General features: G+C 49.0%; 1 protein-coding gene across 1 annotated transcript in view; it reads left to right on the plus strand.

Annotated features, from left to right (window-relative positions):
- The first annotated feature begins 9,541 nt into the window (after positions 1 to 9,541).
- The window catches only part of FSTL1 (follistatin like 1), a 50,540-nt gene continuing 36,832 nt past the window's right edge, over positions 9,542 to 23,249 (plus strand). The window contains exons 1-2 of the mRNA XM_061365420.1: positions 9,542 to 9,687; positions 9,799 to 9,858. Coding sequence (XP_061221404.1) covers positions 9,685 to 9,687; positions 9,799 to 9,858 — 63 coding nt within the window. The 5' untranslated portion in view covers positions 9,542 to 9,684. The remainder of the gene's footprint in view (positions 9,688 to 9,798; positions 9,859 to 23,249) is intronic.

Here is a 23,249-nt window from a genome sequence, read left to right on the forward strand (position 1 = left end):
CTGATTCCATTCATTCCAGTAGCTGGTTTCTGTTTGTCAGAAGGGACTTGGTTGGGTCTGTGCAGTAAGTAGGTGGTCCAGCTCCATACATGTGGCTCCCCCCAGCAGAGGATGATGCTTTGAGACAGGGAAAGAAGAATGCAAACATAAAGCCTCACTGGAGTTTTCCTTCCCTTCCTCCAACCCCCTTCAGTGCTTTTCTACAGTGCGGGCAATCTAACCCCCAGACAGAGGGGACTCACAAAATATGAGTAGGTCTCAAGAGTGTAACACAAAGGCCCTTTGTGCTGTACACTCGAGCTGATCCTCAGTCACAGTCGTCTACCACCAGCTTCCAGAACCAATTCCACACAGTGTGGTTATACCTCATCAAAGTTAAGCTACTGAGCTGGTTAAATGTCTGACCAGTACAGTGAGCCTCCTCCCACCACTAGCATCTTTTTTAGCTCACTTGCTGAGGATGCTTCAGGCTGGGTGGTCCCAGCAACACCCTGCAGCATTCTTCAGTCTTGTCAGCAAGCCTGGAATAGGGTCCTTTCTTCTGAGCTCTTGGCTTTGTTTCCCAGCCTGTTACAGGAGTCCTGTGGAAAATGATCTGGAGGACAAGAGGCAGCTCTGATAATGGGAAACGTCTGGGAGGGATTGGAACATTGGCTTGTAATACCCGGACAAAACTGCCTCATTCAGAAACAGGATGGGGGGGAAGCACACAGAACAAAGATCTTATTTCACTTCATTAAATGAACACGTGATGTTTTCTCTGGAATGCCTCACTGACAAACGGGCCCACATTTTCCAGGGACCATAGCTTTTATTTAGGCTCAGACAAGGCCAGAAATGGCTGAAAAGTATGTAAATTCACAGCTTATGTTAATTTGTCATTTCCAGGCTCACCACTAACTCAGAGGCAGGCCATTGCCAGCTTTGCGTTTCCTGGGGAGTGGGATGGTAGGAGAGGCCTGGCCAGATCTTGTGTACATCATGTACAGCTTTCCATAGGGACAGAGGTACAAAGCATGGCTCCATCCAGACCAGCCTGCGTCACCTGTCTGTTGCGCTTCTCCCAGCAGACTGGGGTAGGTACCCACAGGAGCTAAAACTGCCAAGCCAGATGTTTTGTCTGGAGCAAACGGCTTTACACATTGCTCACTGGAGATAGATGCAAGCTTTTGAAAGAAACTGGAGGTCTGGGTTCAGTGGAGACATTTTATTGAGCATTTTGGGCTTTACCAGAGCTGTTGCTAAATGGCTGCATCTCTTGGTATGGGAACTCCTGGCCACAGGCATTTAAATGGATTCAAAGGTTCACATCCAGTAAAACAGATTCCATTTCTAAAGGTGGGAGTGCTCTAGTGTTACAAGTTAATGAACTTGTAAGTGTCAATTATCCATCTGGTATTTTGGAAGGAATGTTACACTTCCACCACAAATCTGTGCCCTCCCAGTACTGTGCAGGCCCCTCTGAATCTGTGACATCTGGAACCTGCCTGTTCACCTTTCCAAGCCTTCTGATGGTGCTTTTGTTCATGTCTTGCTTTGCTCGTACCCCCCAGTCTGTTGTTATGCCAGAAAGGTATCTCTCACCTCTTTTGCCTCACCACCTAACATAGGTCAGTGGTCTCTGCGGCACTGTACTGGCCCAGAGAAGTCCGCATGACATCCAAGCTCGCCCACCCTGCTCTTCCAGTTTCTGTTCTCCTGGGATAACTAATCCAGTTTGCAATGAGAGCTTCTTATCCACTTTGCCTTCTGTCACTAGCATTTCCAATCCAAAAGCTTTTTCTCACAGAGGCTGAAAGCAGTGACCTTTTCCTTTGGATTGGCTTTGTTTACAGCTATTTATCCTCTTCCCTCATGTAAAAGGCCTGGCATCAATCCTGACCCACAGGGGCAGCTTGGCTGCAGCAATTAAACACCAGCATGTTCAAATGTACATGTCTAAGGTCAGGCACTATCTCCATACTTTGAACCTAATGCAGCCAGATTTGCAGGAGCTCAGCAACTGCATTTGCCAGCCTCTGTGCTGGAGCTGAGCGTGCTTAGCATCTTCTTAGGAATGATAGTTCTGGCTGAAGACAGACATTGCACCTCTGTATGCAGCATTGGTTTCCAGTGCCTAGCCCAGGCCTGGGAAGGGAGCATATGATTTCATAGCATTGCTAAGCAATGACAAGAGCTCGTCTCTGGGGTTAGCTGGGTTTACTAACACATCATTGTACATTTTCTCGCTTAACAGCATCGCTTCTCATTTTCTAAGAGCTAAAGTTTGTGTCCTAGATCAGCTGTCCAAACTTCCACTGCCAACTCCCAAGCTTTCTCATACAGACCCCAGAACAGCCGTCCTGAATGTATGTACTGAACATTGCAACAGCCTGTAGCCTAGTAAAGCTGTGGAACCTCTGCCCTGCTCTCACAGATCCCTGGTGACTCACAGAGCTGCTGTTCCACTGACCCAGGCACGACTCACACAACTCAAACATAGTTTGGGCAGCAAAAGTCCTGAACGCCTTCTAGCAAGCACCCCAGGTTCTGCCAAGGGCTGGGACAAGAGGCTCAGTGTTCATTGCATGTTCATTGCTAGCGAGTTGCTCATCCTTGGAGAATGAGAAATAGCCAGCAAAATCATTCTGAGTGTGGGTAGGTGAACCCAGGAGCTTCTGTGCTCTGAACCATATGCCTGACCTGCACGGTTCAGGAGATACTTTTGTGTATGTTGTGTATTTTGTAAGGATAAGGAGTGGGTAACTATGAGATCATAGAATAGTTTGGGTTGGAAGGTACCTTGAAAGGTCTAGTCCAACTCCTTGCAATGAGCAGGGACATCTTCAGCTAGGTCAGGTTGCCCAGAACCACATCCAGGCCTTTTAATGTCTCCAAGGATGGGGCATCCACCACCTGTCTGGGTAATCTGTGCCACTGTTTCATCACCATCATTGTAAAACAATCAGTGTGAGTTCCAGGTGCACTCTGACAGTCCTGTAACAGCACTGAGAGCCAGGATCTACTATGGCAATTGTTTGAATGGATTTGTGGCATCTTGAGGTGCACTCAGCTTCCGTCATGACACAGCCATGGACAGATTGTGCAGGTTAGGAGACAACCCCAGAAAGATCTGCTCTGCAGAGGGTCACCTCAGAAGTCTCTGAGCTGCCATCTGTCATAGATGGATTGCATGGTGCTGAGGCACACAAAAGCATTCTCACAAAATCCCCCGCATCTCACCAGGCTCATTAGATCTATGTCCATGCCCTCCCTTCCCATATGGCTGCACATGCCCCAGCATCGCCTGTGATGCTCATATTAATCCAGGTGCAACCAAGACCTGTTGCCTCAGCTGTGGGAGATCTGATAGACCTTTATCACCAGCCCCTTTGTTCTGAAGAAGCTGATTTCCCCACCAGCAGACACTTTTCCAACAAGCTTTGAAGCATCCTCCTCCAGAGGCTCTTCCTATGCACTTCTGGCACTTGGCTCTCTGACTTGGTAGTCAAGAGCTGTGGGCCCCACAGCCAAGCCACAAGTGATGACCTTTAGTTGGTGAAGAGAGAGCACCTGCTTCTTTACAGCAGGGTGGCAGGCACTGGAATGCCTCTGGGAAATTTGGCTGGATATTTAATTCAAACATGAAGCTTGCCCCTGTGTGATGACAGCGATTGAGAGGTGAGACAAGTGAGTGGCGTGTGAAACACTTGTGTTTTGTTGCCATATAATTGGTAGGTTAGAATTGCCTGTGCCAGAGCTGGAGACATCCTGGGTTGATTTCCTGCTCCATTCATGAGCACAAATCCCCTACTGTTTCAACTGCTGGAGGAAGTGCTCTTAATTGTGTGAATGGGGATTTGCCAGTGGCAGATAACAGCCCTCTCCACAGCAGTAATGTCTGGGGATGGCGTGGCTGGGCTCATGGCATGGAACACAGCAGAGCCAAGTACAACTTCGTAGCTCAGCGATGCAGAAAGACAAAGTAGCTGAAATTTCCTCCGGCGACAGAAGAGTCCTGGGTTTGACTCTGTGCTCTGCCAGAAGCGACCTCAGGAGCTTCTCAGTGAAGGTGTCTGCACAATGAGGGAGATAATGAGGAAGGAAGTGGGAAGCAGTAATGATTGCTTCCTCACTTACGGAGAATCATGTCACATTTAGCAGTATGTGTTAAAGTGTGTGCTATGAAGTGCATGTGGCATTAGCAGGTGCGGAGGCAAGTCCTCTCTGCCTAGAAGTGTGTCTCCATGGCAGTATGTACCTGCGTGCTGGTTTGTGATTTAGCATTACACACTGGGAAGTCCATCTTACGAGTTGTGCGGGCCCGTTCAGATGCCTGCATGGTGGACAACTGACCTCACCTTGATGCCAAGGTGATCCCAAGACTTATTCTGCCAGGTTCCTGCAGTGCCCTGTTGCATTATCAGACCTCTCTCTGAGGGGCTTTCTGGGGTCAGACTCAAATCCAGCCAGTTGTGGCAGTAGCATATAGGCTAGGACCCCACAAAATAAATGTGGGTGCTAGTGACTCCTCATTTGAATAGAATAAGGTTCTTGCTGGCTAAGCAGATAAGCCACATTTCTTCTGCACTAAAGTAGATGTGCCAGGCAGTCTCCATGAACCAATCTCTGTGACCAGCCAGCACCTATACAATGGTCACATTTGCTAATTCCAGTCAACTGGGTCCTCCCCAGTTAGCCAGGACTGCTGAGTTGGAGTTGTTCGGCATGAATAATAAAAGAATCCAGGGAGGCCTTCTGGCAGCCTTCCAGCACCTAAACAGGGCACCCAAGAAACCTGGAGAGGGCCTTTGGACAAGGGCCTGTAATGTCAGGACAAGGGGAAGGGCTTTAAAATGAAAGAGGGGAGATTGAGATGAGCTCTCAGCCACAAGTTCTTCCCTGTGAGGGTGCTGAGGCGCTGGCACAGGGTGCCCAGAGAAGCTGTGGCTGCCCCATCCCTGGCAGTGTTCAAGGCCAGGTTGGACACAGGGCCTTGCAGCAACCTGCTCTAGTGGAAGGTGTCCCTGCCCAAGGCAGGGGGCTGGAACTGGATGAGCTTTGAGGTCCCTTCCAACCCAAACCAGTCTGGGCTTCTGTGACAAATGACTGAAAGTGGCTTGGTAAGCTCTTGTGCCAGCTCCCCCAGTACCCTTGGGTGGATCCCATCAAGACCCATAGACTTGCATGTCTAAGTGGTGTAGCAGGTATCTGACCATTTCTCTAAGACTTCTTCCTTGAAGAAAGTCCAGCCTTCCTATACTCCTCTGTCTTCAGGACTGCCTCCCAAGAGACTCTGTCAACCAAGCTCCTAAACAAGCCAGTCTGGTGTCTGGAAGTCCAGGGTAGCAGTTCTGCTGATCCCCATCTTACTCCTCCAAGAATCAAAACCCCTATCACTTCATGATCACTGTGCCCAAGGTGGCCTTCTACCATCACATCGCCCACAAGTCCTTCCCTGCTCACAAACAACATGTCCAGTGGGGCACCGTCCCTAGTTGGCTCCCTCGCCAGCTGTGTCAGGAAGTTCCTTACCCACACTCTGGAAACTTTCTAGACTGTTTCCTCTCCTCTGTGTTGTATTTCCAGCAGACATCTGGTCACTGGAAGTCCTTTGTGAGAACAAGGGCTGGTGATTGTGAGACTTCTCCCAGCTGCTGATGGAATATTTTGTCTGCCTCTTCATCCTGGTTGCGTCTGTAACATACTTTTACCATGATATCTGCAAGAAGATACAGCACTTTACTACATAGGGTCTGAAACAGAGCTTGAAGCAATCACGATTAGTACAAATGCTGCAGGTGGAGCAGGAGCAAGGAATGGGGAAACCGCAGTGAGAAAGAAAATTGCAAGGGCAAGGAAGTGAAGCAAAAAGCAAAGCTGGAATAATAGAAAAATAATAACTGTATGTACCAAAGTGCAGGCTGGAATGTGACCAAATTACAAGAAAGGGACAGGGATGTGACAAATAAATGTGCTGTAATAAAAGGAGATCTAATTTATCTGCGTGTCATGCGTGTATCCTCCCATCACAGTTGAGGATACACCCCTATCTCTTACCTGAGTTTTAGTTTTGATCAGAAAAGTATCTCCCCGTGTTCCTCTCCCTGAAGCAGAGAAGCCTCAGACCTGAGTCAGTTCGCCTGGCTGGGTACATATGCAAGAGGTATGATGTAAAGTTAGCACTGCCACATCAGGGGGACACCCAGATGAGGTTACTGCAGGCCTGAGTCCTCACCCAAGGCAGTGAGGTGTCCCTGATCCATGACTGTGACAGCCCCGGGGACCCTCACACTGGTCATCCCAGTGTGCATTTGGGTCTGACACCTGCACCTTTGTGGGTATCATTCCACTCCAGGCTTCCCCCTCAGGTCTTCTAGTCCTGGCCTCTTTCTTCTGGGCCCTTCCTCAGGTTCAGGCCTGTCGTCTGGTGCAGGAGGAGTCACTGCTCACATAGCTCAAGACAATGCAGATGTCTCTGGTCCCACATGAGCTGAGCCACCTCAGCTACAACCTTAACACATTTGCTGTTCAGAAATAGTACCCTGCTTCCTGATTCTGCCAAATAATGTTGCTGCACATCTTCAGTGGGATAGATTATTGCTCTGTCAGGAAGGCCACTTGCCAAGCAACTTGGTTTCTTGAATTGTCACCTAAAATGCAGTGCAGGCAGGGCTGTCACTGGCTTCAGCCCAACGCTGCAAGCACGACCCCATCCCTTAGGGCTGATGTTTCATATGGCAGGGGGACAAGGAGGAGACATGAAGGATGTGGGTGGTGGATAGGAGTGAGGTAATGTGGAGAGGGTGATATCATGGTATAGCCACAGGGGCTGGGTGAGGGCTTAAGAAGTAATTTATTGGCATGTGTTTAGCCTTGTTTCCCTAGGAAATAAGGCTTATACAATCACTTTGGATGCATATGTGTACAGTGCTGTAATAAGGGAGAGGCTGTGGCTTCAGAGTAACCCTCATGAGACACCGGAGAGTCCAGGGGAGTGATGTTGACAGTGCCCCAAGAACAGAGAAAGCTTCAGCTGGAGCCTGCACTTTATTAAACACAGGAACATATCCACCCATGACATGTACACTTGCATGAGCCTTGGTTTCATTTGCTTTGATTCTCAGGCAATGGCTTGTTACTGAACTTCGGTTGTGTGGTCACTTGGGCTTATGTGTGTGTGTGTAGCTCACAATTTGTGATCCCATACGTGTAGCAAAATGCTTGGCTTTACCAGTGACTGGAAAGTAAGCGTCAGCAGAAATGAAACACTGATGTATGTAACAGAATAACATCTTCTCTGTAGGGCAATGATTCCCAATTTCTTTGGCCCACCAGAGCATTGAAACCTTCAAAATTCCAGGCAAGCATCATTCACCCTTATAATGAAGCTTTTAGCTAAAAGCGTTTTTATGATATTACTTAGGTTGTGCAGCCAGCGATGATGAATTACCATACCCATTAAGTCCACAGCTTGAAACCACAACTGTAAATGTGTCTGCTTTCCCCTTACTCTAGTACTTCTGACTGAAGCTCCCTGTTATGGTCCCTCATAACAGAGCAGATTCCTGGCAGACATATTTCTAATGCACTCAGGTTACACAAACTGCTCCTTTGCAGTTTATGGTTTTACACAGTGAAAGTTTGGCATGAAAGTGAACAGTTTGTCAGGTGTCATGTATTTGGCTATGTGTGCCTTTGTGCACAGCGTTAAGAGTCTGGTGGCTGTGCTGAGAGTGTTTTGTGCTGCTTGTGACAGAAGAGATAACACACCTTTTCCATGCCTTGGTAAGTTTCCTGACATGGCAGACACCCACACTCACAAACAACTCTGGCTCTATCATTGTCTTCATCTTTCCAGCAACAGGCTAAGGACTGTTCTCCCCAGTCTATCAGAGATACTCAGGTCTCATCTGCACAGTTTTAACTGATTTAAGGGGGTAGCTGGGATGGGTAGCATAGGAGATGCTTTTTGGTTTTTAGCTCTACACATTTCCACGTGATTGATAAAAACTAACTTGAAGACGTATGCTTTTGCGTACCTGAATGCCAATGCAGAACGGAGGATTTAATCCTTCACCTTGTGTTCCATATTCAGTCCTTTGAGCACACTAAAGAAGCCCCATGCTCATGGTGACCTACATAATCCAGAACAGTGGCTAACCATGACTGCATCTGGTGACTGCCCATGGAACCAGGGAGGTAATGCAGGAGCTGGGAGACCCATGCTAGCACTCTGTTCCCAAGAGTGGCGTAAGTCACTTTTACCCTCTGCAAATAGACAGCCTCCTCTTATAGCACCACTTGCACAGAGCTGGGCATCAAGAGGCCAGAAATAGGTTCCTCTTTAAAAACATATTTATCACTTACCACTTGTTACCTCTTTTTTCTTATCGTGGCACTTGCATCAGGATGAATCTGAGTGAGCCTGATCCTGCGATGCTTCTGCAAACTACAGACCAGCTGAGTTCAGCCATAATTGTGCCTGCCCTGTGTCATGAGGCAGTGCAATCAATGACTCCAAACCAAAGAGGTACATTGTGAAAGATGAGGGGGTTTTTAGCAAAAGACAATGGAAAGCACCAGTGGCTGGTACCCAGACAGCAGCAGAACTTGCTGGGGAGGATGCTTTATAAATGCAAAATCAGTAACAGTAATCCTAAAACCAAAACAGAGCGAGGAAGCAGAGCCTGAGGAAGCACAGAGAAATGGCACAGCCACCAGGAACAGACCAAATGTGCGCTGATCTAGGATAACTCTTTCCCACAGTTTTCTCCTTCCAGCAGGGTGCTGGACTAATCTTTGGTCTTGGGGAACGATGAGGGGACACACACCAGGATCTCATAGCGCCCGCCTGTTTGAGGGCACAGAATAAAGCAGGGCAAGAAGACAGATGGCTGACGGCATGCTTGGTTACAGCGTGATACGGGTTTTCAAAGCCAGCAGTGTCATTTTGGTTACAACCAGCCTCAAAACTCGAGGAAAGCCCTTGGCAGCTGGTGTCATGGCGTTGCTTGCTCCAACAGAGATGTCTGTATGTGCTCAGGACACTCAGTCTCTTCGCATTCTCAGATCCTGCCTTCAAGCTACTGGCCGCTTCTGGAATTCAGAGATGGAAGAGATGAAACAAGAGGATCACAGGCATTTATACACAAATGAGCTCCACGGGACGTTTCAGCTGGAATTTCAACCCCTTGTGCCTGGCACAACACCCTGGCTGCCTGCTCCGCTTAGCTAACACCATTTGGATCCTAACGCATATGGGTTTAAATCCTTATGGTTAACCTCCCCGCATCCCGACACAGATGACACCTGTGGCCGGGATTCCGGCGTGTCTCAGGTGCGGAGAACCGCGGCAGCAGCTTTCTACAGCTCCCCACTTGCGGAGAACCCACCTCCTGCCTCAGTTTACCCCCTTTGCTGACAACGGGGGTGTTGCACACTCCATCCATCTCCTGCCCGTGCGGGGCGGCGGGGACAAGGGACCAGACCCCCTTCGAACGCCGCCGGGGGGCCGAGCGGCGGCCGGCCCCTCCCGGCGTACGGCCCGGGGAGGAGCCGGCCCCGGGGCGGGGGTCGGGCCGGGGGTGGAGCCGCGGGCTGGCGGGTCGAGGTGAGGGGGAGCCCTCCCCTTTCCTTCCCGAGTGAGCCGGAGACGGGGAAGGTGCCTCCGCAACTCCTCCTGCCTGCCCCGCCGCCCGCAGCATGGTGAGCGCGCCCGCCCGCTCCGTGGGAAGTTTGGCGGCCCCGGCCCCGCTCCCCGCTCCCCGTTCCCCGGCCGGGCAGCGCTCACCGCCCCCCGCTCCCTTCTCTTTGCAGATCTGGAAAACTCTGCCGCTGCTCTGCGCCCTGCTGGCCGCCGCCCGCCTGCGAGCCGAGGTATGCGCGGGGCCCCGCCGCCGACGGGACGGGCTTTGGGGACCAGCGGGGGTCTCCTTCTGGAGCTTTCCACCGCGCCCACCTCCGGGCGGCACCGCGGAGCGGGGAGGGGGACCCGGTGGAGCGGGGAGGGAAGTTGCGGGTCCCTCCTTTGGGGCGAGGGGAACGGGCCGGCCCCCCCCGCCTTTTTATCCTTCCTTCCCCCCGGCCTGCGATCCCCTGGCCATCCGCTTTCCCCTCCCTCCCGCTCCTTCTTTCTCTTTGTTTTTCCTTTCTTTTACTGCAATGACATTGAAAACCTCTGAAAGCCCCCAACTCGCAACAACAGTCCCCCCCTCCCACCCCCTGCGCTGTTGACAGAGAATAAACGGTGCCTGAATTCCTGGTTGCGGCCGCCTCCGAAAAAGTGAGGTCAGAAACCAAATATTTGGTAATTACGGCAGGGGAAATGTGGAAGTGATTTGAGGAAAATGAACTCAAGCTGGGCTGGGGAGGGAGGGAGGGAGAGAGGCCGAGCCTGCCTGCGGGGAGAAGCGGTCCCACTCATCCTCCCCGCCTGCGTTTTTTCTCCCTACATGTTTCTCCCAGATGGCGAGACCCACCCTAGAACATCACAGTTTGGCTCTGCACGGGGGAAAAAATGCATAAACACATCTGATTTCCTCCTAACGCTTAGTTCTTTCTCTGCCTCCCACCCGTGGACCGTGCTGCCCGGGTTGGGGTGAAGCCCATCACTGTTGCTCTGTCCCCGTAAGCAAAGCTCGTCGGAGAACTCCCCACAACTGCCAGCCAGGCGCTGAAGGGAGGAACATTGTGGACACTGGGGCATATGAGGGGTGGAGGTGAAACAGGGCAGGTGAGAGGTACCACTGTCAAGCTGTAGCTCCAGTCACAGCTATTGTGAAAGCCAAGAGGGTGGAACTGAGCTGGCATTTCGCATCTGCCTCTACATGATAATGTTGTGATGTGCTTTCTTCCCAAGGCGTGACATACTTACGCAGTCAGCATTTCCATGCATCCTCTCCAGCGCTGTCCTGAAAAAGCCAGATCGGTTTTATTGATTTTCTTAGGGACCCTAAATAAGCCTTAACCAGTTCTGGTCAATATACAGCAAAACCTGTGTAGGAAGGAAGGGCGCAGCAGTACATCCCTAAAATACATGATAGTAACAGCTAAGCAGTGATGGCACCCATCTGAGTAAACCATGTCAGAGTTAATAGACCAGAGAAACTTATCCCTTGATTTCTGATTTCACCAGTACTGCAACATTATCTTAATGGTCAAAGTGCTAAATCCTGGTTTTTGCCTAATGGAACTCCAATTTGGAGTGCCTGGATGGCTTCCCAGGTGTAAGTACTGGCATGTCTCCCTGCCTCCTCTGCAAACTGGAACTGAGAAAAACGTATGGCCGTCAGTGTTCAAAACTGGGTTCTAAAGGCCAGTTCATGCTGGTTAAATGAATGATTTGACTGTTTACAGGGGTAATGCTCCCAGTGTCAACAGTGAACGTTTTGGTTCGGTTCCAGTCTTAAGTTCAGCAAAAGTTAATAGTGATGGCTGAGGTTTGGGTCTGGTTTCAGGGGAAGTTGACACCTCAGACGACTGTCGTTTCTGGTTCAGCTTGATTCCTTGTTGCCAGTAGCTGCCAAGTGATGAACATCAGTTCACAGGCAGTGTCCCACCTTTTGGGGTATCTGCACCTTCTAGGGAGTGGGTTGTGCTTGAAGGTGAGCTGCTTCCTAATTCAGAGGCAAGCTTTGATGGTTGCCCCTTTCTAAATGTTTCTTATTACCACTTTCTGCATCACTGGCATTTAGTAAGATTAGTGTGGCATTTCCCTGTGGTTTTCCCTCGTCTAGATTTTGGAAGGGATAACCTCTCTCTTTCTTCTGTTTCTGCTGCAGTTTGCACTTTGTGCCTTTCAGTACGTTCAGAATATTAACACTGATCCTTGAGCTTCTAATCCTTTTGTTGGCTGAAGTACATCTGAACCGTACTGGGGGTTTTTGTACAACACATTTCTACAACGTTGTTAGGTGCATAATTAGAGTCTTGAAAGAAAGAAAGGAACTGCTTCAGTAAATGTTCCTGGCATGACTTTGTGCAGACTGGAAAATCTGAGACGTGCCAAAACTTGGGAGCTTTTCTTGGCCTGGTTCGGTAATAGTCGCAGGAGCAATAGACGGTGAACTGTACTCCTCGGTTGGAAGCCAGCCCCAGCTTCAGACAGCCCTTTTTTATCTCGTTCTTCCTGGGTCACACTCTCAATGAGGTAACCGTTCACTCATATTAATGGGGATGCTACAGAGGTGAGGTTGCTGGTGTTCTCAGCTGGGGCTTCCAGAAGCAGATGGAGTGAATCAGGGGAAGCATCCATCACTACAGGGGAAAAGGAGCTGCTCAAAATGTCTGATGAATGTATTAAAAGTTAATCGGTTGTTTGCATCCTGATGGAATAAGTTACCTAGTTAACAGTGGAGGGGAGTCAGGTGGCTGTTTGACTGCGTCCATGAGGTCTGAAGGGGGGTGTGCAGGAGCGCTGGAGGTACCACTGTAATTAGATTAGCATCCTTACATGTCCCACCGGGTTCCTTATTTCAAAATAAGAGTTTGGGTTTTTCTTCTTGCATTTTAGCTTCAACCTGAATCAGAATCATCAAGGAAGTTATATTCACCATAAATTTCAGATGCTAAGAGGTTGTGCCAGTATGGATATATTGGTGCAGGCTGTGGATGGAAGTCCTTCCCTGAATCCAGCCTTGCCAAGAGGAGTGGTCAGTGCCCTGGGCTGCCCTCTGCTTTTTGCCTTTTCTCACTGTTCAAATTAATGTCCGGCACCTGTAGCTGTTCTCCTGAAATATCCTTAACCCATTTCTGGCCAAAGGAGCTAGCCTTTGGACAAAGTTATGTAGGCAGTTTTGGCTAAAAAGGGCTAGAGAACAGCTAGAGGCTCTCTTGTGAGGATATCTACTGGCAGATTTTAGGGGACTATAACCCCCAAGCAATCGGGGGATGAGAAGCACCTGGAGGCAGGCTTATATCTAACCTTTTCTAACAGCACAGTGTTTGCAATGCCTGCATCTGTTGCAACCCTGGGATTAATTTTTTTCACCCCACCAATTTGTGTAACTTCCATGTGAAAAGCTAAAAAGGGATGTTATGGAGGGAGAGGAAAGACAAAGGCTTTGGTTACGTTTTGTTTGCTTAACTCACCTGAGCACTTCCTCTAAATGGGACTTGTCTGCTTTTGCGTGTAGGGAGGGCAGCACTTGACCCCTTCCAAGACCTGTGCCCCTTCTGCCAGCAGAGCACTTGTGTGCCCCAGGAGAGATGGAGCTGGGAGTTCAGCTGGTCTTCATAAAGCCTGCTGTGCTTCCTCCCTCCAGTTGGGCTGTTCACACAGGCTGGCCAGGATCGTCAGCTTGCTTTGGTTAAACTTTTCCCATGTTCTTGCAACTCAGAACTGCTGTCTTAATAAATGAAACTGAATAAATGGAAGTTGAGATCCTGATGTAACTGCATAGCTGCATTTGGCCCTGAAGCCATCAGTTTAAGAAGGGTCCCTTTGCCTTTGAAATTTAGCGATAGAGACTTCATAGATGGCTCAGTCCTTCTCTCACTGGTATTTTGTGCATGGCAGTGGGAAGAAAAGACAGCGTGGTGCCAGTTGTGTGGGTAACTTGAGCAGGTTTTGTTATGCACTGGCTTTGTGCAGTAAACCCCAACAGTCACGTGTAACCCACTAATGTAATAAAGCCAGCTTCCCAGATCTAGTCTAGCAGGAACATCTTCAGTGGAAGGAAAAACTGCATCGTTTTTCTCCTTGAGCTGTTTTTGGAGTGATAAGCATCTTCCTCCTTAAAATCCTGTCCTGGAGTGCCAGACCAGGTGTTGCTGGAGTTGTGTCTCAAGGCGATAAGAGTATTTTAAATGGGGAAACAGGAAAAAATGACTCTACCCAGAGCACCCAGCAAAAGCTCGTCTATGCAAAGCCTGTTTTTCAAAGCATGTGCTGTACCATCGGGCAGCTACAGATAGTCCTGGATCAGTGTCTGGGAGACGAACCAAGCAGTTTTGTCCAAGGTGTCTCAGTTGAGGCTGAAGGTGCTGGCCCGATGCCATGTGTATGAGTGCTTTAGCAACCTCCCTGGCTATTTGGAGGGGACTGTAACCCCCGAGAATCAGCAAGTGTGGCAGCATCTCTGGAGCAGAAGGGGTCTCATGTAGCACATACGTGTGCATGGCACGCTGATGCTGCTCCTGCAGTGGAGCTGCTGTTGGATCTGAGCTGCTCTGTGCATGCGTGCTTTAACTGAGTGAATGACTTTATCTGCCAGAGTGCGAATTCCTTGCTGGTAATTAATAGGGGGCTGCCTGGGGGGCAGCTCCTCTCCCAGCACAGGAGGATAGGGCTGCCTGAGCATCTCCTTTTGCATTTTCAAGCTGCTGTTATTGGTACAGCTGCTTACCCATCAGGAGGCACTGGAGGACCTTTGATCTTTCTTGTGTGGTGTTACATGAGCTGGGGAATGTTTCTCTTTGTACAGAAGAGAGTTTGTCACAAATCTCAGCCAGATGTGACTTTGTGGGCTTATGAGCCTCCTTTCAACCAGGCTGTGTTTCTGCCACATATCCTGAGCTAGATGAGACTGGTTCCCAGCTGGGTTGCATCTATCTCACAGGAGGGTCGGCTTCTGCTGTAGTGTGGTATCTAAGCTAATCTGTGCATAACCAGTGTTGTCTCTTGAGTACAGCAAAAGAGCAGACTGCTGTTGTGCTGTGAAGCACACTTCCTTCCAGAGCTGTGTCTGAGTGGCAGGCATGGGGTTATGTACATCTAGACCTTCCCAGAGGCTGTAGATTTTGCCATAACTTGGGTGTGAGCTTGTATGAGCAGGGGTTTATTTGCTCTTGGCTCTGAGTGCAATTCAGGCATTGCAGTGGTAAGTTAACAAATGGCTTATAGGCAAACCTATAGGCTTCGGCACTGTAGTAAAGCACAGATAACTGTAGTGACTGCATGGCATTTTCTTACTGCTTGCTTTCAAGAGTGCTCCAGTTCTGAGCTTGAAGACACCAGCCAGCAGTAAGGAGTGAGTGACTGTGTCCCTTTTCTGCTGTGCAAACCATCAACTTCCAAGTGAAGTTTACAGAGTTCCTATGAAATCTTATATCTACTTGAGAGCCTTTTCTCTCTCACTTCATTGTCCCTCTCGGGTTTGACACTGGGCTTGTGGTTGCTTTGGGAATGGATTAGATGTGGGCTGCCTGGGGGAGATGAATAAAAGCAAGCTCATGCTCCAGTCTGCATACGAGGGATTTCTTGAGATACCTGCATCTTGTTTGGAGTGCATCAAGGGGTCCATAACCTGGAAACAATTTGGAGGCTCCTCTTGGCCCAGCACATTTGGGGTGGATAACTAGGGAGGGATTTGGTATCTCTAGCTCAGCTGTAGGTGGATCCCACGTTTCCACTGTTTGACAGTTAAGCAAATATTTTGGCAGAAGAAACTAAACATTGCTTGAAGACTGGGGTCTGGTTTTTGTCACACTGGGGAGAGCGTGCCAGTTCTGCTGTGCTTCTGAGGAAGATAGCCAGTGCACCAGGAAAACCAGGAGGTTGGCAAGAGAAACTTGTTGGAGCCCATCTCATTCATCTCTCTATGAGCATTGCAGGGTGGCTCTCTGTACAGTGTTCCCCTTTGCTGTACCCTGTCAATTCCTGTCCCAGAGATGCACCTCTAACCACTTTCTCTATTGTACGCTATGTAAGGAAGCCCAGAATAGCCAGCTTTTCTTGTTCCTTCTCCTTTATCCATCCCTCACTTAACTCTGCAGCTTTGTTACACTGCAGTGAAGCTGTAACGGTATGGATTTGCATTTGTTTGGGTTTTTTTTTCCTCTTGATTGTATCTCTGTAGAGGGCCTCACAATGCAAAGAGCACCAAACCAGCTTGAAAGAACAATGGAGAGGAGAAAACCACCAAGGCAAAGCAGCTGAGTTTCACTGATAGGAGAGGACTTGCACACCTTGTGCTCCAAGTGTGGAAGGACCAGTTGGACAGTTGTCACCCAACACCCTGGTTGTCCCTAGCCAATACATGTTCTTTCTGATGCCATCCCTGATTCTTGCTCAGAGTCCTGAGATGGCATCAAGAGGCCTTGGGAATATGGATGCTGGTGGAGCTTTCCATGCTTAATCAGTTTTCCCCCACAATGAAAGTCTGCATGAAACAGTGGTAGCTTCCAGGATTGTGTGTTAGCCATAGTCAGTGCCTTTTGTGTCTTCATCTGTGAGGAGACCTAGAGAGGCAGCGTAAGGACTTGCTGCAGAGGTATCTGTGGCAGGAGTAAGACTCAAACAGTCTTCTCAGATCTTTCACATCAGGGGAGAAGAGGACGTTAGAATCTTGGCTAAGAGGGAAGCAAGAGCAGGGGGACAGCAGCGGGCTGGCAAAGGTACCTGCCTCTCCTGGAGAGATGTACTGGTGAGCCTTGACTTAACGCAGGAGCCCATGAGTTGGGTGCCCCTGCCTGCTCTTTCCTCCTCATCCTGCTGCCAGAGCAAGGTAATCTGAGGCTTGAGCAACAGAACAAGAAGTTTCTGTCCATCCACCGGGACAGACGGAAGCAGGAGCGTTCAGCAGGTGCTGGCCAGTGTCCAGGTTGGCCTCCAGCACCGTGCTGTCCGGGTACAGTTCTGACAGCAGTCTGCTGCCATTCTCCCAAAGGTGGAACAATGGAGGACAGTGCTGGGGTTGGGCGGGCTGGACTCCATGCTAGAGAGGCCCCTGCTATTTAAGTGCTGGTAATCTTAACCCGAAGCCAATAGCTTTCCTTCTGCATGATGTCACTCTTTGCATATGTACTTCTTGCTGCTCTGGGACTTTCTTTTCCCTCCTGCGTTTTGGCCACTTTTTCATGTTTATGTTTGAGGAAGCTTAAGTATGAGGGATTGGAATGGTCTTGAATGGAGGAAGCGGTTTCCTAGGGGAATTTCTGCTATGTCTGGATTGTTTCGTTGTCTGGATGAGTAAAATTCCTCAGGGATAACCGAAAGGGTTGTGACCCAGCTCCGGTCTGCAGCTTGTGCATTCAAACCCAGGGCTCTGGAAGATTAAGGTGGCAGGGGACCAAGCATTCATGTTGAAGGCATTGCTTTCGGCTTGGCAGAGAAACTGCGGTATTTCTCTCTGAGGACAGCGGGTTTGCTCCGTGTGATGCAAGCCCTGGGGTATTCCAGCCCCAGGATGATGAATGCCACGTGGGTACTATCAGCCTACTTTTCTTCAGGCAGTGCTCCTCTTCTCCAGTTGCCCTGCGGACAGAGGATGGAAAAGTCAGGTTGCAGCAGAGGCTCCGTTTCTCATCCCCAGGAGTTGGGCCTAGACTTTGAGGAGGGCAAGAGGCATGTCCTCAGGCCTTTGTTCACCCGAGATGTGTATGCGGGAAGATGTGCCCGCGCTTGCAGGATGATTCTGCAGCCCATGTGTTTTGCCATGCTTTTCAGAGGGGCTAATGGTAAACATGATGATGCTTTTCCAGATCATTCAGAGCATTTCCCTTTAGAAAAACGGGCTGGTTCTTCTGCAGGATATCTCTGCATGCCCTAGGATTAATAGCTGCTTGTACAAACCATAGCTATTAGTGTCTTGTCATATCTAGTTTTACACATCCCCAATAAATGATGCTGTCTTCTTGTTCTGTGAAAAATGATACCATGCTCTGGAGTATCTCAATGTCAATAGGTTTATCTTCATGGTCCTGTCCTATGAGCAAGTAGACCATTAATCTTTTTATTCTGTCTCAATGCTCCTAATTCCACATCCACATTCAGTGGTAACCAGTGCCTCCCCCATGCACTTATCTCCACCCTGTGCACCCTGTTGGTTTATGGCATCCCTCAGGTCTGTGCTTAACCTGCCTCTTTTAATCTCCTTGTAGCTCCCTTCCTCTGTCTCAGCAGAACGTTTTTCCCTGGTTGCCTAAAGAAACGGAGCCTTATGTTCTTTTGCTTTCCGTTGGTGTGTTTGAACCTCCTCAAATAACTTGTAAACCCAACAGCCAGTTTCCACCATGTTTAGCAAAGTATATTTATTTCCTACAAGATACTATTAAGCTCTGTAAAAACAGACAGTGGGGTAGTTACTGCCCTACCTGAGGGAGACCAGAGAAGTGTTTTATGAGTATTCCCTTTGTAGTTCATACCTTCATAGCCACCACATGCGATCAACTTCAAGAGAGGAATCTGTGGGAAGCGGCTTGTAGAATAGTTTGTTGTTGCTTGGCTTTGTACTTCACAGCTTGTCCTGCCCTCTGTGGTGTTCAGACCTGTGTGCAGGCCCCGGGAAGGTGTCGTGGAGGAAACTGAGCCAAAGCATGGATAATTATGGGGCACAAAACATGGTTTGTTTTACCTTGTGTGCACACACGCACACAGAGTCACCTTCCTCAGCCCTGTTAGGTAGCACTTGCCAGTAACTCCTGCAGCCTAGGCCTGCAATGGAGAAGTGGAGAATGCAGCAAAATCTGGGGTCAGTGGGTGTTCTGGATCCTACTGAGCAAGTGTTGAATCTCACTGTGGTGGTACATGAGGAGCCTGAAAGCACTCAGTGTCAGTGCGGTGCATGGGCTGTTCCTAACTTGGTGCACGTGAAAACCAGAAGAGATGGGAGAACAGTTGGGTGCTAATTCATCCTCACAAATCACTGCCAGGCTCTCTTGCAGTGCAGGAGCACGCATCCAGATGCTGGGGTCACGCCATCCTGCCTGCAGATCCAGGGTCGACAGTAAACCAGCATTAAACAGAGGCAACTGTTGGGGGTTTTGGTAGTTATTTATATTTATTTGTGGTGGGGCTTTGGCAGGGTGGAGGGACTAAAGAGAACTGTGAACATATGTGGTTCAAACAGTCAGAGCCTGCAGGCATCAAGACAATGCAAACAGACTCTTCTCTCTAGACTTATTTGTTCTCACCCTTAGTATCATGCCATGATTTGTATGTAGGCTTTAGGCAAGGCACCCAATTCCTCTAAACTGCGGTGTGCACATCTGTAAAATAAGGATAATGATGGTGCTGTGCCTCTCAGAAGGGGTTATGAAACTGAATGCATTCCTGGTATGAAAAGTTTAAAGGCTTCTCCAGTAGAAGGTGCAGCAGGCATTGCAGAGGGTCATTATTCTTATCAACAATGGTAACAGTAGTAAGGAAAAGGGAGATAAAATATAGGCCAGAATTGCTGTGTGATGCAGCAGTTTCTTGCCAGGCAGTAAAAATGTGCAAAAAAAGGGCTTGTACAGGACACGTTTAAGATTTGAGATGATGGCCCACAGATGGGAAGGAAGAGATGGTTGAATGTTTTTATGGAGCCTGAGGAAGAGAGGAAGTGCAAGGTTGGAGAACTAGGGTGTCTCTCAGTGGGGATTGCATTTCTGGGGTGTGTTTGCTTTCAGGAGGAAGCAGCAAGCATCTCTCTGGTCCTTTGTATCTCAGAGGAGGCACAGTGGAGATGGGCGGTAAGGGGAGCATATGACATCATGGCAGTGTAGATTTCCTTGTGAGCTATATGCTGTACTTAAGTAGAGGATGTTACGTGGGACATAGTCGCTTGCTTTTCTGACAGAGGTCTGCCACAGGTTGACAGGGGGAAGAAGATGGGTTAGTGATTGCCGTTGGTTGTCATGGTAACTAATGGAAATCACTTTCGTGTGTGTGTGTCTCTGTCATATGTGAAGATGTTTATTACAACAACCAGGAAGCATTCTCTCCCTCCCCACCTTTTTTCCCCCTTTATTACAGTTTAGCTGCTGACTTTTGGAGTTAGACAGGACATTGTTACCAGATATAGGGAGGTTATACAGATATTTTTGAATGCTGGGGATAAGCATCTGGAGTAGGTCTGTGTGCTGAGCCACTTCCCCACCCGGAGACCTTCTATGAGGCACCTGCATGAACATCTTCTCACCAAGAGGCCTAAAAGTAGGTTCTCACGTTGGCAGGTAGCCTGAGTGTACTGTTTTTCCTGTAAATGGTAAGCAGATGGTTAAGTTACTCTGAAAAAGTTCAAGTTTGATGGAAGGAGGATGTTAATGTCAGGTTATCAGCCAGTGAGTTATCAGGCTTACTGACACAGTGATGGTAAAGAGCTTGGAGAAGTTCAGAATAGATGTGTGGGTGAGACACAGTGTATTATTACTGTTCATATAAACATCAGCCTGTCTTGTCACTAGAAATATGGCTAACAGCTCCACTGGCACTAAAAGGTGCAGCTTTCCCCACAGATTAGTAGATGGTGAGGCCAGAAGGAGCTATTGTGCTTTACTTCTCCCCTCTTGCATAATACAGCCCACATTTCAGCTTTTTCTAACATCTAGTCTTGATAAAAGCAATTATCACGAATGGCAAATACCAGTGCATTTGGTATGTTGCTGTAGTGGTTAACTACCCACGTGCTGTTACACCTCATTTCTGGCTTGCATTTGTCTATAGTTTTGATCTGTGATCTCCGGATGCTGAATCTTGTGCTTAATCCACTCAATAGAAGAGGCCTTTAGAACCACATTTGTGCCCCACCATTGTAACTGTGGCCTGCAACAAGGTCTGCTCCCAGTCTGGCAAACTGTAGTCTGAGCTCCTCAAACCGTCCCCTGATAAAGTATATCTCCTAATCCCTTGCTCAGTACTGGGTCTCCATGCATTGCATTCCCTTTCCCAGTCTGTTAGTGCTCCCTTACCATGTAATGACAGGGCATCCCCAAGTGCTCTCTCACTGGGAATCTGTATACCCTTGGGCAATAGAAGTTGTAAAAAGAAGAAGGACAAAACCAGTATGAGCCTTGATGTATTGTTAGGGAGTTCACATATGTTAGTGCACACACCACTGGGAGGAATGCCTGGTGAGGTTGTCAGGAATCTTCCCCCAATAAGTGCTCGTGCTGCAGTTGTTACCAGCTGAAGCCTTAGTTTTGAGTTCCGTACAGTACACACAGCTCAGTATTTAGAGGCTTCTCAACTCTCTTGACCCCACAGGTGAGGTTTGACTGGGCTAAGTGCATGCTCACTCAGCACAGCTCAACCCCTATAGTGGGCAGAGGGCCACACTGCAGCACTTGAGCCAGCTGGAGCCGGTCCTCTGGCAGGCAGCTTCAGCTGAGCCCGGCTTGAGCTTGTGCACTCCCCATCCAGTGCCCCGGGCGCAGGGTCCCTGCCATTGCAGGGCCCTTTGCACCAGGCCAGTTGGCTGACAGCCTCTTGGGCCATTTGAGTGCACAGGCTCCTGGGGTGGGGAGAGAGCTAGCATAGTCTGCTGATGCAGTAGCAAGGAAATGTGTGGTCTCTCACATGCCTGCACTTGAAACATCTCAACCAGGCCCAAGAGCTGCTAAAGACTGCACTACTGACATGGGTGAGCATGTCTCCATGCACTCTGAGGCCAGCACATCCTGCTGGTGCTCTGATTTCTGTGATTTTTCTCACAGCAGAGATTGATGGATGAACTAGGTTTTGCCTTGAGAGAGAGCTCTCTCTGATACCAGGGCCTGAATCTATTTCTAGGTGTGATTTGGTTTGTTTCACACACAGGCATCTATCCTGGGACTGAGGAGGGCGCAAAGAATGCGCAGGCTGCCCTGACTCTAGACAACTCAAGCTATCACCCATGAGACTCACACTGGATACAGTTAGGTGGAAGCAGAGCCACGTTTCTTGCTGTTCACTCTTCTCAAATGATCCATTTCTAACCAAATAACAATACAAGAATTTTCTTCCAAGAGCAAACCTTGCTTGCTGTCCCAGGGGCACAGACTCTCTTCTGAGATGTCTTTGGGTTTGTCACAGATTGGGCTTGGATCTTGACTTGGACCTTGGGAAGCATTTGCAGTAAAAATGCATCATAAAGATTCAGGGGTTATTAAAATACCCCTTTTTTGTTTCTATTTCCAACTTTTGTCTTATAGATTTGTCTGGGGGTTCTCTTCCTCTCAGAGAAAGTAGAAAGCTCTCTCTATTTCTTGTTCTCAGGTCTCTTCCAGTTCACACCTTGGGCAGACCAAGTGGGCTAGGCCGAAGGTTGGTGTTTTCAGAGCTTTAAGGCATCTTCCTGCAAGGCAGCTTTATCTGGGTAACAGAGGCATTCAAGTAAAGAAAGCTCATGCACTTTTGGTCAGTGATGAGAGGTGAGAGGAAATTGCTCCCTCTCCTCAGTGATGTTTTCACCCTCTGTTCTGCTGCAAGGTTGAAACCCACGTTTTACTGAAAGCTTGGCGAGAGGCAGCAAAGCCTTATGCTCCTTGAGGCTGTGATTTTTAAACCTGTAGCTAAACTTCTTTGCAATGCTCATCTAAAGGAGAGGTTTCAGGGCAGCTGTGAGAGCTGCTCTCCCTGTGAGCTGCCCTGGAGAAAGGTGAGCATCCCCCAGGCTGCTTTGTCTTTGTGCTCCCTCTTCCATGGTGGGGTTTGAATGTCTCCAGACAGGGAGACTCCACAACCCCCCTGGGCAGCCTGTGCCAGGGCTCTGCCACCCTCAGCATAAAGAAGTTCTTCCTCATGCTGAGGTGAAGCTTGTTGTGGTTTAGATTATGGCCATTGCTCTTTGTCCTGTTGCTCTGCACCACTGTAAAGAGTCTGGCACCATACTGCTGGCACCCACTTTTGAGATACTTTGAGTATTGATGAGATCCCTTCTCAGTCTGCTCTTCTCTGTACTAAAACAGGCCCAGCTCCCATAGTCTGTCCTCATAGGAGAGATGCTCCAGACCCCTCAGTGTAGTATCCTTGTGGTCTCTGCTGGACCCTCTCCAGTAGCTCCTTATCTTTCCTGTCCTGAGGAGCCCAGCACTGGACACAGCACTCCAGATGTAGCCTCTCCAGGGTCAAGCAGAGGGATAAGGAGTTGTCATGTTTGCTTATTGTAGAGGTGGACTCCAGAGCACACTAGGTGAAGTATTCAAGGACACAAGGTACCATGACAGAAGGACACATGCTTCTGTATCCATCAGTTTAATTCTGCATGAGGGGGGCTTTGTGTCCTTGCTCATGTTCATGCACTACATGGGCAGGGTAGTGTTATGGAACAACTACAGTGGTTGGCAAAGCGGTGGGGATGGGTTTACCTGGCAGGACTTGCAAGGCTCCGTTTTGCTTCCCACAGATTTCTGTAGTACTGGACAAGCCACTGAAACCCAGGGCACTGAGGACAGATAGTTCATGGAGAGCAGAGGAGTCAGTCTCCTAAATGGTGACAGGGATATGGGTGCAAGTACTTCAAGGCGGGTTTTTTGGTGGAAGCCAAGGATCCTCCTGGTCTTACATGCATGCATCAGGTTCCTGAAGGAGAGCTTTCTACCCCAGGACTGCATTTAGGTGATAGTGTGGTGCAATTCATGCCTGCCCT

This window comes from Neopsephotus bourkii, unplaced genomic scaffold (genome assembly GCF_033783945.1).
Source record: "Neopsephotus bourkii isolate Nb327-2 ecotype Australia unplaced genomic scaffold, CSIRO-AGI_Nbou_v1 NB_1287, whole genome shotgun sequence".
Lineage (NCBI taxonomy): Eukaryota > Metazoa > Chordata > Aves > Psittaciformes > Psittacidae > Neopsephotus > Neopsephotus bourkii.